The sequence below is a fragment of the Ctenopharyngodon idella genome, chromosome 8 (genome assembly GCF_019924925.1).
Source record: "Ctenopharyngodon idella isolate HZGC_01 chromosome 8, HZGC01, whole genome shotgun sequence".
NCBI lineage: Eukaryota > Metazoa > Chordata > Actinopteri > Cypriniformes > Xenocyprididae > Ctenopharyngodon > Ctenopharyngodon idella.
Genome location: NC_067227.1, coordinates 27,268,593 through 27,282,932, shown reverse-complemented (window position 1 = coordinate 27,282,932; position 14,340 = coordinate 27,268,593). Strand labels below are relative to the sequence as shown.

General features: G+C 34.4%; 1 protein-coding gene across 3 annotated transcripts in view; it reads right to left on the bottom strand.

Moving 5' to 3' along the window:
* Positions 1 to 1,511: 1,511 nt before the first annotated feature.
* The window catches only part of kcnn1b (potassium intermediate/small conductance calcium-activated channel, subfamily N, member 1b), a 49,203-nt gene continuing 36,374 nt past the window's right edge, over positions 1,512 to 14,340 (bottom strand). For 2 of the 3 annotated variants that reach the window (XM_051903565.1, XM_051903567.1), the window contains 5 exons: positions 12,442 to 12,583; positions 11,953 to 12,063; positions 11,419 to 11,546; positions 6,467 to 6,536; positions 1,512 to 4,721 (listed from right to left, as the gene is read on the bottom strand). In XM_051903565.1, the coding sequence (XP_051759525.1) occupies positions 4,422 to 4,721; positions 6,467 to 6,536; positions 11,419 to 11,546; positions 11,953 to 12,063; positions 12,442 to 12,583 (751 nt within the window). In that variant the 3' untranslated portion in view covers positions 1,512 to 4,421. Of the gene's footprint in view, positions 4,722 to 6,466; positions 9,471 to 11,418; positions 11,547 to 11,952; positions 12,064 to 12,441; positions 12,584 to 14,340 lie in introns of those variants that run through there. The other variant, XM_051903566.1, reaches the window with a different exon arrangement.

The window sequence follows — 14,340 nt, the reverse complement described above, 5'->3', positions numbered from 1 at the left end:
GCTTGGCGAACTTACAATTAAATTACATATTTCAAAACAGGAACAAAATCTGACACGAACAGTCCCATAAATGTTGTTTCTTATGCTAAAATAGCATTAAAAAAAGCTTATTTTTCAGGCTAGACGAGCCAATGCGCATGTGCAATCCTAATCGCGAGTCTCAGGTTTCTGTGGGAACCGGAGCCTCTAACGGCAGCTGCAGTGACGCAATGACTTTATCAATCAGCGATTGGCTCTTTTACTTAGAGGGCGGGACGAATAGAGGGTATGCACGTGACGTCACCGTCGACCGTTATGACTGCGGTTACGCCCACTGAGTGGCAAAAGACTGAGTGGCAGCATTGGTTTTCAGCGTGAATGCCGCGAAAAACACACAAAACACATCCAAAACGGGGAAGAGCTTTGCGACTGGCTGTACAAAAAGCTTTGACACAAAATCTGAGGTATATTTTTATAGACTGCTGAAAGCTACAGAAAAAAAGAAGCAAATAGGTCACTGCAATTCACAGAAACAGCTGGACTCCAGGCAAAGAAACATGTTTTGCAGTTATCATTTTGTGTCAAAATGTTGGATTTTGGGGTAAAATCATACCCTATATATTGTATTGTTATATATTGTGTTGACAACTCATCAATTAAATATTTACCATCGTATATTCTGCATAATTGGGTGTTTTTAAATAAACACTGACAAAAACTATACAAGTTTTAGGGCTGGACGAAATGACGAAATATATAACATTGATATAAGTGATCACTCTGATTTAGACTTATCTATATTGAAGTTATATAAAGCGTTCACAGTCAGATTTGCTCTATGTATTTCCCCGGCGTCGAAATCAGGCACATATAAATGTCAGGAAACACGATTCCTGGCTGCATGTCAATATCCATGGATTAGGTTTCTTTGACATGTCATAAGGAACACTTTTGAGACCAACCTTTAGTGTAATCGTTTGTTTTAATCGCATTTTCACAGTTTCCCCTATTAAATCCAGTCATGAAGCAGGTTCTTTTGCCACTCAGTCCAGCTGAGGGAGCGCGTTCCGGCGGGAAAGTGACGTGTATGCATACCCTCTATTCCGCCACATTGCACGTTGCAGTTTCTCCCATTCATTATAACTAATAGGAGTGAACAGTCTTTCTATATCTATAGTCTTTGACTGTAGTCAAACATAATTTTGTGCCAAGTTAGAGTTAGGAATAGATCGATGGATTAAGAATGAGAGAAAAAAGCACTTGAGTTACAGGCTTTAAAGTACCTTGTTCAGTGACCTAAAAATGCTGTCCATTTTCTTCAGCGCAAAAGTTGTTTATGGTTACACGGGAGTAGTAGGAATGGCTATTTCTAGGTTGTGTCCCACATCCTGCGTCATTACTACTGCTTACGCTGTTGTCCTAAAATGGACCAAAGGGTTAGTGGATTCAAACCAGTGAAGAATCCACAGAACAAAAGTAGTTAATGTAAAGACAACATGTCCAACGAAGACAAAGTTGATACAAACGCAATGTGACTCTTTAGTGGATTTGTTCATTTATTTCTTTATGTTGGAGCCCAGCATTAAGTAAATCCGCTACAGCTTGGTCAACAAGGCCAAAGACACACAGTAAAGGCAGTTTGCTGTTTTTCAAACCCGTAATGACAATCACATCTTGACATTTTCGTTCTAAACCTAGAACTGGGAACCAAATCGGTTAATTCATGTACGTGGTAATGATATCCAAATGTGGGATTCATCTCCTGTTGTTCGTTTCTACATTTTGTTTTAGGTGAAGTCTCTGATCAATGCATGTTTTCAACTATGCTGCCACTCTGCGGAAACATTTTGTATATCCTCTACAAGCTATAAAAATCTAGGTAAATAATAAAAAAGGAATCTCTGTAAAAAATGAGAAAGGAAAAGAAAGGAAAAATTAAGAGAAAACCATCCTCCATCTCCATCATCATTTGCATTGAAACATGCAAGGGGGTTGGGTGTACAGTATTTTCTTCCCATCACATCACCCAGGCTGTCTTGAAGATTGCTTGAGCTAAAAGAGCAGGAAGGACCCTTGGAAGCTCAGCCTGAATCTTGTTTGATGTTGATTGGCCATATATATTATGTGGCTCCTGTAAAACACAAGAGTCTATCACATCTGTTGCTGGAAAAAGTGCTCTGAATCCATATAGCAGTGTATTGTTTATTGCTATAAAGAGAGCACTTGAATGTGGTGAGCATAATATAAAGTGTTCGGTGAGTGTCATGGAAACATTTGTCCTTTGAATTGGACTGGCTAAAAGTGTTTAGTCTGCAAAATGTACATATGACAGTAATATTTAATTTTTCTTGCTTGTTTTTGGTATTCACTAATATTTGGTTACATCTGATCACCGGTCTTCCAAAGGCCCTTCCTCACCTCCCATAAGCTCGACAATTCAACAACTATTCTATGAGCTTCTAGTCAACGGAATAGAATACCAGCTTAGTACTTACTGAATACTGTGCAGTATATACTGTATTATTCCATTGAATTTGCATTATTCCACAAATGTGTAGTTGTTTTCATATGACCTTAACGCATTGCATATTAATTCAGGGAGTAGCATCCAGTTATCATTTTACAATACATTTATATTGCACTTTTAACCATCAGGTATTTCTCACTTCGGCTTCACACTTGTAATCTTCAGCAGTCAAATCAGACCATAAGCATAATTTTTTAAAATTAAATTAATGTACTATATTTTGTTTTAATATTAATTCTTTAATATTTAATGGTACTAGGTAAATCATTGGAAAACATTGATTTCCAAAACATTGAAAAATCAAAGACTACTACTGATTTACTGATTGCCCCTAAAAAAATTGCTCTGTATTTACACAATTTTCATACTTTTCCAATTAATGATCATACAGCACTTATTTTCAGTGCTGGGGAAAGTTATTTTTAAAAGTAATGGATTACAATATTGCATTACTCCCTAAAAAAGTAACTAATTGAGTTACTTTTTATGGAGAGTATGCGTTACATTACTTTTCATTACTTTTTCTCATCTGGGCTGGGCTGTTTGTTTGTTTTTATAACAACAAAAAAGTTCTGTTTTTGGCAAATGTAAAGGCCCTTTCACAAACAAAGTGAAATGAATAAGCCTCAGGCTGAAGGAAATGCAAATTTACACCTGTACAGTAGAGGGCGCAGTTTAAACAAACAAGCCTTTCAGCTGTGCTGCCATTCTGGAATACAGAGGAATAGGACGCAGGAGAAGTAGTAAATGAGTAAATGTATGCTCACATTTAGCCTAGACCTACTGTAGTCTAGAATAACCATCATGTTTACACAGCGCACACAACACCTCTGCACTTACATCCGATTTCTTTCAACACGTGGATAGCAGAGGTGTCAGTCAATAAACAGAAAACAAAGTAACTTGAGTTACTTATTTGAAAAAGTAACTCCCGATAATTTGTTGTAAATCTAAAAGTAATGTGTTACTTTAGTAGTTACTTGAAAAAAGTAATGATTACTTATCTTGCGTTACTTGTAATGCGTTGCCCCCAACACTGCTTATTTTTGAACGTGACAGTCACAAGTGTGACCATTTTTTAAGACCATTTTGCCTTTTTCTAATCATGCCCACATTTTATGTATTAATCTATTAAGTGCCACAAAATTCACCATTTCATACCATTCCATCAAAAAAGTAAAACAATGTAAAAAGTTGGTCTAAAGTGACCAATCACCACCTGAGGGTTAATTAAATTTTGAATAAAAATGTCTTATTTTGGAGTTCAATCCAGAAATAGATGTTTAAAACCACCGTTAACCATAACGCTGAAAATGGAAGGTCAATTCGAGCACATTGCATTGTGGGATACGGTATCAAGGCAGTGTGCTCTGGCAAATGTAGTAGGGTATTTTATGCACACAGAAAATTTGCATACTGTACACTGTATATAAATAAATACTGCAGCAACAGTAAGTAGTATGCTAGTATGCTAGTATGCTAATCTGAACGTAGCCTACATCTTCAAACACTGCCATGGACAGGAAGCCTCTCTGGTGACTTCCTCTCCCTCACATTTTTCCTTCCTTCTCAGTCCTCTTTATTTTCATGGGTTTAGTTCCATTTAATGCTCCGTTTCAAACTATATCTCTCTATATAAATCCATTCCACCCCCTGCAGTCTGAATCCAGTCCATACTATACAAGGGCTTTACAAAAAAGCTAACTTTAAACAGCCATACAATGGCTAAACATAAACCATATCTCTACCATGATGTGTTAATTCATTACATTTTATTCCAGTGTGTTGAAGTTGTCATTCTTGTTAACTTTTTAGTACTAAAAGTTTATTTAGCAGTGTTAGTTGATGACAGAGGTGTGTAGGAGAGGAGTGTGTGTGTAGGTTTAGAGTATGGTTTGGAGTGTGTGAGAGCGTGCTAGCCGCTATCGGAGGACGTGTGTGGTGCGGTAGAAGGTGATCTCCGTCGGTGCACGGATGACGCCCAGGAGCGTTCGGAGGTCTGCGAGGAGGGTCTCGTGAAGGTGAATCCGCGCTGGGTCAGCCCGTCCAGCAGGTGTTGCTGTTGCTGCTGTATGGCTTGTGAGAGCAGGCCAGGCAGAGCCTGCAGACTGCTGTTTATGGAGTCCAGTTTTGCCTCTAGGTGACCGATCCGCTTTTCCAGCTCCTCGCTGCGCTCCTGCAGCTCTGAGACCAGGTCGTACATCACATTCTGCGTCTGAGGAAGTTATAGTCACAATAAGTACACATAAAAATACATGATTAAATAGACTCACACATACAAATATCTTGTGTCCACTGGCATGGGAAAAAAACCTGCACATAGTATAGGCAAATTTTCTGACTACAAAAAAAATTGAAACATATTTCAAAATATTTAAAACATAATTTTAAAATATTTTTTAAGAAATTTAAAAAATTCTAAACATAAATGTTTCAGTCTAAAGTGACTAAAAACCGCCAGAGGGTTAATTAAATTTTGCGTAAAAATGTCTAGGAGTTTGATCTAGAAACAGATGATAAAAATCACAGTTAATGAAAGGTTAGGTTGAGCGCATTGCATTGTGGGATATAGTATTCAATGCAGTGTGCTCCTGCAAATGTAGCAGGGTATTTTATGCATTCAGAATTTATTTTAAGACACAAAATTAAGACATATTTACACAAAAAAAAAAAAAAAAAAAAAAAAACTAATTTAAATAAAATTTCTAGTTCATATTGGTCCAGCACAACAGTTGTGCAGCTTAATATTTTTTTGTGGAAACTGAGATATATATTTTTTCAAGATTCTTTGATGAAAAAAAAAATCTTACTGACCACAAATTTTTGCATGGTAGTGTACATAATATAACCTGCCTGTGTCATCACACTCCTGCTAAAATTATAATCTACTAAAATATACACAATTTAATACAAAATCTAATAGCCTCATACACACACAGCCACACAGTACTTGGGTCATTGACGAATAAGGTTTTTAAAAGTGTAAAAAAACATAATGGAGATATAATTAATTTTGAAGTTTTATTAAGTGTTAACAATGAGATTATGTGGTTTTTAAAATCAATTAACACTGCTTTTGTCATTTTTTACAATATGGACAAAATTTGTCACCAAAAAAGTTATTCGGTTTAACCAAAATTTCGGTTTTACCGAATGACATTTTTGGTTATACCGAATGACGATATTTTCAAACAATGCTAACAGGCTGATATCTAGCTAGCTAGCAAAAGGACAATCAAACACTTTATATTTAGTACAAGTTTTTTAAATATTACAACATTTTCCATGTTTTATAGTGGTTGTACCGATGACCTGATGTTTTGGGACATGCATATGAGCAAACGTTAATTTTTCAAATAGTTAAGAGAGAGTTAGTTACTTTGCTTCATGACCATGTGGTCATTTGCAGATGTCTGAAATGATGTCACATCCTGCCACATGATATTGATCACATGACTTGATCAAAAATGGTCCCTTTATATTGGTTACTCCGTATGACATCAATGAAATTAATTTTTCCGGACATTCTTTCTCATAACAAAGCAACGACTTCTACACATAATTTTAATACCATTTTGCATTATGATAATATATGATTTTATAAAATCATGCCAGAATAAAAAATATATACATTTATTACATTTTAAGATATTTTAATCACAAATGAAATGGCTGTATTTGCTTTTGGACAGTTAAACCGAATGACCTTTTGACACTTCAAAATCTTTAAAAGACCTTTATATGTAGCAAAATATAATTAAAACCTTTTGGATTCAATAAAAGCGAACTAGTTGTACAACCTTACATACTTTGGATGTCATATGTTTGTTTTTTATTATTATTAAGACCTTTGGACAAAAAAATGACCCGTCACATCATTGACCCACTTACAGTACATGACTAAGCCAAACAACTAACATGCCATCACTATAAATCTACTAAGGTGAACAAGCAACACACCTTTGCTAAGTCCACCAGCGTGTTTGCTTGGTCATTCAGCTTCCTTTGCTCCATCTTCACACTTCGCAGTCTGTGAAAAAAGAAGCCAGGGAGCAGGTGGACAGACAAAGAAAACAAGATGGGCCGCAAGGAAAGAAGACACACAGATATACAAAGGGAGGCAGGAGATTATAGCGGAAGGAGTGCAAAAGAAAGTGCAGGAGGTTATGATGGGGTGTCAATGAAAAGAGCAGGAAAATTAGCAGGGAAGAGAGGAAGAAACAGAGTTTGAAAATTAGGCTGAAATCTAGAAGGTCTAAAGTGTCGCATTATGAATGTTTTCCCATTACATGATATGCCCACATGCAAACATTTACATTCCAGTTTTGTCCAGTCACACATGCAAACTTATTCAGCCACAGGAAGTAAAATGAAAAAGAAAGGATTGAAAAGAAAGATTGAGGCATCATCCAAAACTCCATAAGCATATGGATATGGATTCTGTAGTACTACCTCAAGGTCAAGAAACTGTGCTGCTAAACTTTTTAGATCTTGATCTGATGCAGATAGAAACTTTCAGCAAAAGTGTAATGGACAGTAATGAAATGCAGTTAGACAATTATGAAGTAATTAAAGCATGAAATACATTTATAATGTTTTAAAATCATGAAGTTGCTTTGAAGTCAATTGTTCTTTTAAAAGCGTCAACAAGAGATTTGTTTGAGACTGAAACTAAATTTTCATATTATATATATATATATATATATATATATATATATATATATATATATATATATACACACACACACACATATATATTTACATTTTTGACAAAACAACCGCTGTAGTCCTGAATCAAGCCCTTAGCAATAAGTAACTAAATTATACATACATACATACATATATATCTGTGTGTGTGTATATATATATATATATATATATATATATATATATATATATATATATATATACATATATATTATATATCACAAGTAACTCTCATACTTGTGGTCAGAATTCTCATTTGAGTTATGGCTGTGTGTAATTTATATCATCAAACCTGAAATTCAAGTAAGGTCATGTTAACCAGACTTTTGATTGTAAATCATAAACCATAATCTATAAATTGCTATTTAACACATTATCGTTTTTTGGCAGCTGGCAGGCAGGCCTACAACTTGACGTCAAGACTAAACAGCTCTACTGTAACAAGAACGGTGCAAAATTTGTAAAAACACCTCGAACACCACCTTATAAGTCAACACTGAGTCTGCAGACATTAAAACACATGTAGCTGAAAACATTCATTATATCATGTCAGAATGGAGCCAGTGTTACATGTGCAAACAGATGAACTGAATGTGGAGGACGCATGGTTTGTGGTCCATGGTAATGACAGATCTGATGCATTAGCATTAGCCTAATTCAGTGCCTATGAATTCAGAAAGCTAACACCAAAGACTCTCTAAATGCACAAAGCTTGGCTTTCCTCTAGGAAAGCTTGGACAAAACCCAGAAGGGACAGGGAAGATGGCGAGGAGAGTTTTGTAAGTGTAGAACAAGGAACTTTTTGTCAGATCTTAAGAAAATGTCTTGAGAAAAATGCTTGTCAATGATACTCACATGCAGAATATAAACATAACGTGATGGCTTCTTCAAAATTATTGTAAATGTCTTCTCCAGAGTTAACAAAGCAACCTAAACCAATCCCAACCATCCATTTGTTTCAAACTCTCCCCCTCCCAATAAAAAATAAAAAACAAGTGTGAAAAACTCAAGTGTGCAAGCTTTATGGAAACTCAAAGGTGGACACTTTGTACTTTTTCACATGTGCTTGTACTGTTTTAAAGATGAATTCTCAATTTTGGGAGGGCCAAAATTGGTCTGTTTTTTTTCTGTACCCAGACCTCCATAGTTCCCTGCACTCCAGATGAAATTGTTACCTTCTCCGCAGTTTGAGCAACAGGGGCCGATTTGAGTTTACGAAGCATTTCATGTGCAGATATTTATAGAATTTTATGATTGTATGCATTAGGCAAGGGAATGTTTATGTGGTCTCGTAAAAGTGAAGGCCAAATACATTATAAATGAATTGTTGTGCTCAGCAGTTGCGCTTTCACTTTGACCACGGGCCAAACAGGCAGGACTGGCGATTCACATCAGAGAACCTATAACACGGCCAGAAAATGTTACTGCACTTAAAGGATTATTTCAGCCAAAAATTAAAATTCTGTTCATCATTTAATCAGCCTTATGTCGTTCCAAACCTGTATGACTTTCTTTCCCTTGTGGAACACAAACGGATAAATGTATAATGCATCGGTCACTCTTTTTTTGTGTGAAGACGATGCATAAGGACTGCAACCAGATCATTCAATTCAATTTATTCTGAAACATTCATAATTCATTCACAAATCAGACATCAGTATGACATACACATTTGGAACAACATGAGGGTGAATAAATGATGACAGAATTTTCATTTTTTGGGCGAACTGTCATTTTTAAAAGTGAACCGACCAAGTGAAAGGAAACGAGTACCAAATGCTGAAGCTTGTCTCTAAACATCTCATGCAGTCTCTTAACATTCACATTTGGTATTTCTCTAAACGCATCTCAATAAAAATTATTTGCAATAGATTTGTGTTTGCAAGAAAACACTGCAGACCACCAGACTAGCAGATTGTACATGGTGGTATGACTAAAAGGATCAAAGTGCAGTGTTCTGTGGAAATCTGGTACAGGCTAGATGAATGAATTTCGGACATTGCGGCATCTGATAAATTTGAAGCTGAGAAGATGCGAAGAACCTTTCCCTCCAAGTACCTTAACAGGTTGGGTAAACTATTCAAATCTCATTTGTCTAAATGTCGTTAATGGATATCAAGTCTAAATAAAAATGATGCCCAGCTTCAAATGTTTTCAATGTTCGTCATGTTGGTTGATATTGCTGAATAAGACTTGTAAAAATGAAAAGGGGTTCCAATGGAAAGGAAAGAGAGAAGACATGACTTACTTCTGAGCTCTGCAGTGATTTAAGGCAAAACAAATGGAACACAGAATACATTTTTTAAAAACCTCAAGTTGCACACCACACCAAAAGACTAAATAATATGTCATTTGATTTGCATCGCCAGACCATTTAGAAACATTTTTTGGTCTCACTTCAATTTTTCATGCTATTTCCGTCAATAGTGAAAAATGCTTCATTGCTTTTGCATTAGCCGAAGATAAACATATTCTGGGTGAGCTGAGAGCGAAATTAGTGACAGGGATCTTCTCAGGCATGTATCCAGGTTACTTTCGACAATACCAGTGATAGTTCATTATACTCTATACCAGTTTCACACCAAAAACTAATATTCTATTTAACACACTCTTTTATATAAGAAGTTAAATATTAATATAAATATAAACAAATAAATTAAAGCAATGGCAAGTAGCCTTCAAGTATATCTCAATTACTGGAAGTAAACATTATTGCTTCAAGTTTTTCCAAGTAATTATTCCAGTAAACTGTCAGTAATAAAGAACAAAGAAATAATTAATAGCAGTGAGTGGGTTTTGTTTTTCTCTTGCCAATATTATTGTTTGATTAATAACATTATAATAGACAGGGGCAGGCTGCATTTACACTGCAAGTTCCAATGCACTAGTCCGATAATGTGAGACAAATTATTATTATTATTTTTTTTTGCCTTTTTACATTCTCTTAAAGGGTTAGTTCACCCAGAAATGAAATGTCTGTCATTAATTACTCACCCTCATGTCGTTTCACACCCATAAGACCTTCGTTCATCTTCAAACACAAATTAAGGTATTTTTGATGAAATCCGAGAGCTGTCTGACATAGACAGCAATTTAACCACCATTTTCAAGTTCCAGAAAGGTACTAAAGACATTGTTAAATAGCCCACGTGACTACAGTAGTTCAACCTTGATGAGCGCTTTTTGTGCGCCTTTTTGGCACACAAAAAGTATTCTCGTTGCTTCATAACATTAAGGTTGAACCACTGTAGTCACGTGGACTCTAACAATGTTTTTACTACTTTTCCGGACCTTGAATGTGGTAATTACATTGCTTTCTCTTGGGGATCAGAAACCTCTCGGATTACAGGTGTGGAACGACATGAGCGTGAGTAATTAATGACAGAATTTTCATTTTTGGTTGAACTAACCCTTTAATAAAACCCGACTGCATATACATGCACATCTCTCGCCAAGACAGTAATTTTTTTTAAAGGTGCATTTGGTCATTTATGCATGAAATTATGGCGATTGTCCAATATACTAACCCTAATCCTAACTTCTTTAATTTTCAACATCATCTTGGTACTGAAGTACTGTGGAAAGCCTAGTCTATGCCATTCTCAAGACTTCAGCCCATGATCTGACAGGTAAAACTTAGCCTGAAGCCTAATTCTGAATTCGGAAAGGCACGGAAAATGAATAACGCATTCTACGGAGCCCCTAAAGGGACATGGTTAGGCTTGCTGCGGTAGTCGGTTACATTATAGTACAGAAGAGATAACTGACAGGACCATGTCAGAGGATTTAATGCGCAACAGACCCTGAGCGTCATTGACAAATACTGTATGGCTGTATGACTGTAATACTGGAAAGTGATTTTTTTCCTCCCATCTCATATTCTCTTTAGGGGCTCTGTAGTGCACATCATTTCCTCTCCAAACAAGGTATTCGGCTTCGGGTACAAAAAATGCTGTAAATAATTATAATAAATTAGGAAGGAAATATGAGGTTCAGTCTATTCAGCCTAAAAGGTTCAATCCAGTTTCCAAAACTCCATATAAAACTTTTTATGTGAGTGGATTCCCTAAATTGTAACGAGTGAGATTGAACTAAATCCAGTTTTTAAATCACCATAAATTTTAGATTTATATTTCATCTAATAAAATACAAAGGTGGATAGCACACGTAGCAATATAAAGATTAAATGTTGTGAATATACGTACTGGTGAATGGCCTGTAAAAACTTGCGCTGATGTTTCCGGACCTTGGCATGGTCAATCTTCTTCACAAGCTTTGTGTGTTTGTAGATTAGCCATGTTTCCCTGAGTACATTAGCAGCCGTGTTTTTCACCTGTCAGCAAATAAGAAACTTGTATAAAATATTCATTTTAAAACATCAGTACAGCTAGACAGAAAGACGTACAGCTGCAGTATGTTTGGGAACTTACTACAATAATAAAAATTTTGAATTTTTAATACTCCTGAAATACAGCTTTAAGTGCTACTAATTGTAGACACAGCAAGGTTCTGGTGAATTAGAGATATGGGTGAGACATGCTTGCCAGATTTTGTCAAGAAAATTATATCATCAAGTGAATGTTGGCTAGTTTCCACAGCTTATGCAGCGTCAACATTTGGCATTAAGTGCTTTTTGCAGCAAGTTTGACTGCTCCATTTAACACTTATTTTATACTTGCTTGTTTTTCACTTAGCTACAGTGTTATGTCAGATAATTCTGTATATTAAAACATGCTCACTCTTTTGCAGAGTTGAGTGTCCATCATAAAGTTATGGACATGCTTTTCAGCCTTGGTGAGCTCTAGCTTCCTGGCTACAACAGCCACCACTAGGGCAGTGCAGCCAGCGCCCTGAAAAAACACACAGACCACAACAAAAATCATAGAGAGATAGTTCAGAAAGCTTTTTATACATGCAGTTCCTCTATAAAATGGCTTCACAGCTTGACGATGTTATGGCTGAGTGGATATTAATTACTGTAAAAAATATGCAGATAAACTCACAAGGATGTAAATGTCTCAAAAACAGAATTTCATGCAAGACTTGACATGCATTTTTTTTTTAACAGTTTCTCCACAAAATGGCTTCATGGCCTGAATATGTTATGGCTGAATGGACACTAATAACTGTAAAATATATGCAGATAAACTCACAAGGACATAAATGTCTCAAAAATAGAATTTAATGTAAGATTTGTACATAATTAGTAGGATAAAAGAGAGACGCACCATGATTCCAGTAAGGAGACACACTCCCTTCCCACAGTACGTGTTAGGCACCATGTCACCATAACCAATAGACAGGAAGGTTATGGAAATCAACCACATGGCTCCCAAGAAGTTACTGGTGACTTCCACTTTATCATGGTATCTGATGAGATAAAATGACAAGAAAAGAAGCTGGGATTAATTTGATAGAGTGACTAATCAATACCTCATAGAAAAAATCTCAAAAGAGAAAAAGTTAAAGGTGACCCCAGAACGAGTTACACATATATATATATATATATATATGTATGTATGTATATATATAAAAGTGAATTAAAAATGTAGAAATTTTATATATATATATATATATATATATATATATATATATATATATATATATATATATATGGGTCAATGACGTGACGGGTAATTTTTTTGTCCAAAGGCTTTAATAATAATAATAATAATAATAATAATAATAATAAACAAAGATATGACATCCAAAGTATGTAAGGTAGTACAACTAGATCTCTTTTATTGAATCCAAAAAGTTTTAATTATATTTTGCTGCATATAAAGGTATTTTAAAGATTTTGAAGTGTCAAAAGGTCATTCGGTTTAACCGTACAAAGGCCAATACAGCCATTTCATTTGTGATTAAAATATCTAAAAATGTAATAAATGTATATATTTTTTATTCTGGTATGATTTTATAACGTCATATATCAACATAGTGCAAAATTATATTAAAATTATGTGTAGAAGTCGTTGCTTTGTTATGAGAAAGAATGTCTGGAAAAATTAATTTTATTGGTGTCATTCGGAGTAACTAATATAAAGGGACCATTTTTTATCAAGTCATGCGGTCAGTATCATGTGACAGGGTATAAAACATGGAAAATGTTGTAATATTTTAAAAACTACTAAATATAAAATGTTTGATTGTCCTTTTGCCAATTAGCTAGCAAGCTAACTAGCTAGCTAGCTAGATATCAGCCTGTCAGCATTGTTTGAAAATATCATCATTCGGTATAACCAAAAGTGTCATTCCGTAAAACCGAAATTTTGGTTAAACCAAATGGCTTTTTTGGTGACAAATTTTGTCCGTCTTGTAAAAAATGACAAAAGCAGTGTTAATTGATTATAAAAACCACATAATCTCATTGTTAACACTTAATAAAACTTAAAAATTAGTTATGTCATTATGTTTTTTTTTTTACACTTTTAAAAAACTTAATTGTCAATGACCCATATTATATATATATTAAATCAAAATAATTAAATTAATTATAGTATATATTTTAATATACTATATCATATACACGATATGTTAACAAACAAAATGAACCGGAAAAAAATACTTAAAGGAATAACTATTGTACCTCAGTTCAGGTTAACATATAAATTAATTCATTATTTATATTATTTAATTATTTTAAATACATGTAACTAAATTAATATAAATTAATAAATATACTACTGCCTACTTTTATGTTGAAAACAAAACAACTTGAAAAAAAATTACTTCAAGTGATTCTTGTACCTCAGTCCAATTTAAAATCAAAATTAATTATTAATTATAATATTTAAATTATTAAGGAAATATTTAAATAAGTTAATAAATATAATAGTGCCTACATTTATGTTGACGAACAAAATGAACTGAAAAAATTACTTGAAGTGATTTTTGTACCTCAGTTCACGTTAAAATCTAAGTTAATTCATTAGTTAAATTATTTCAATTACTTAAATACACTAAAATAAATTATTAAAAAACAATAGTAGATACACATATGATGACAAACAAAATGAACCAAAGAAAAGAAAAAGATTCTCATAGCTCATTCCAGGTTTTCTGATCCTTACTTAATATGATGTGCTGCTGCAATCATATTTTCCATTGATTTGTCCTATACTAAA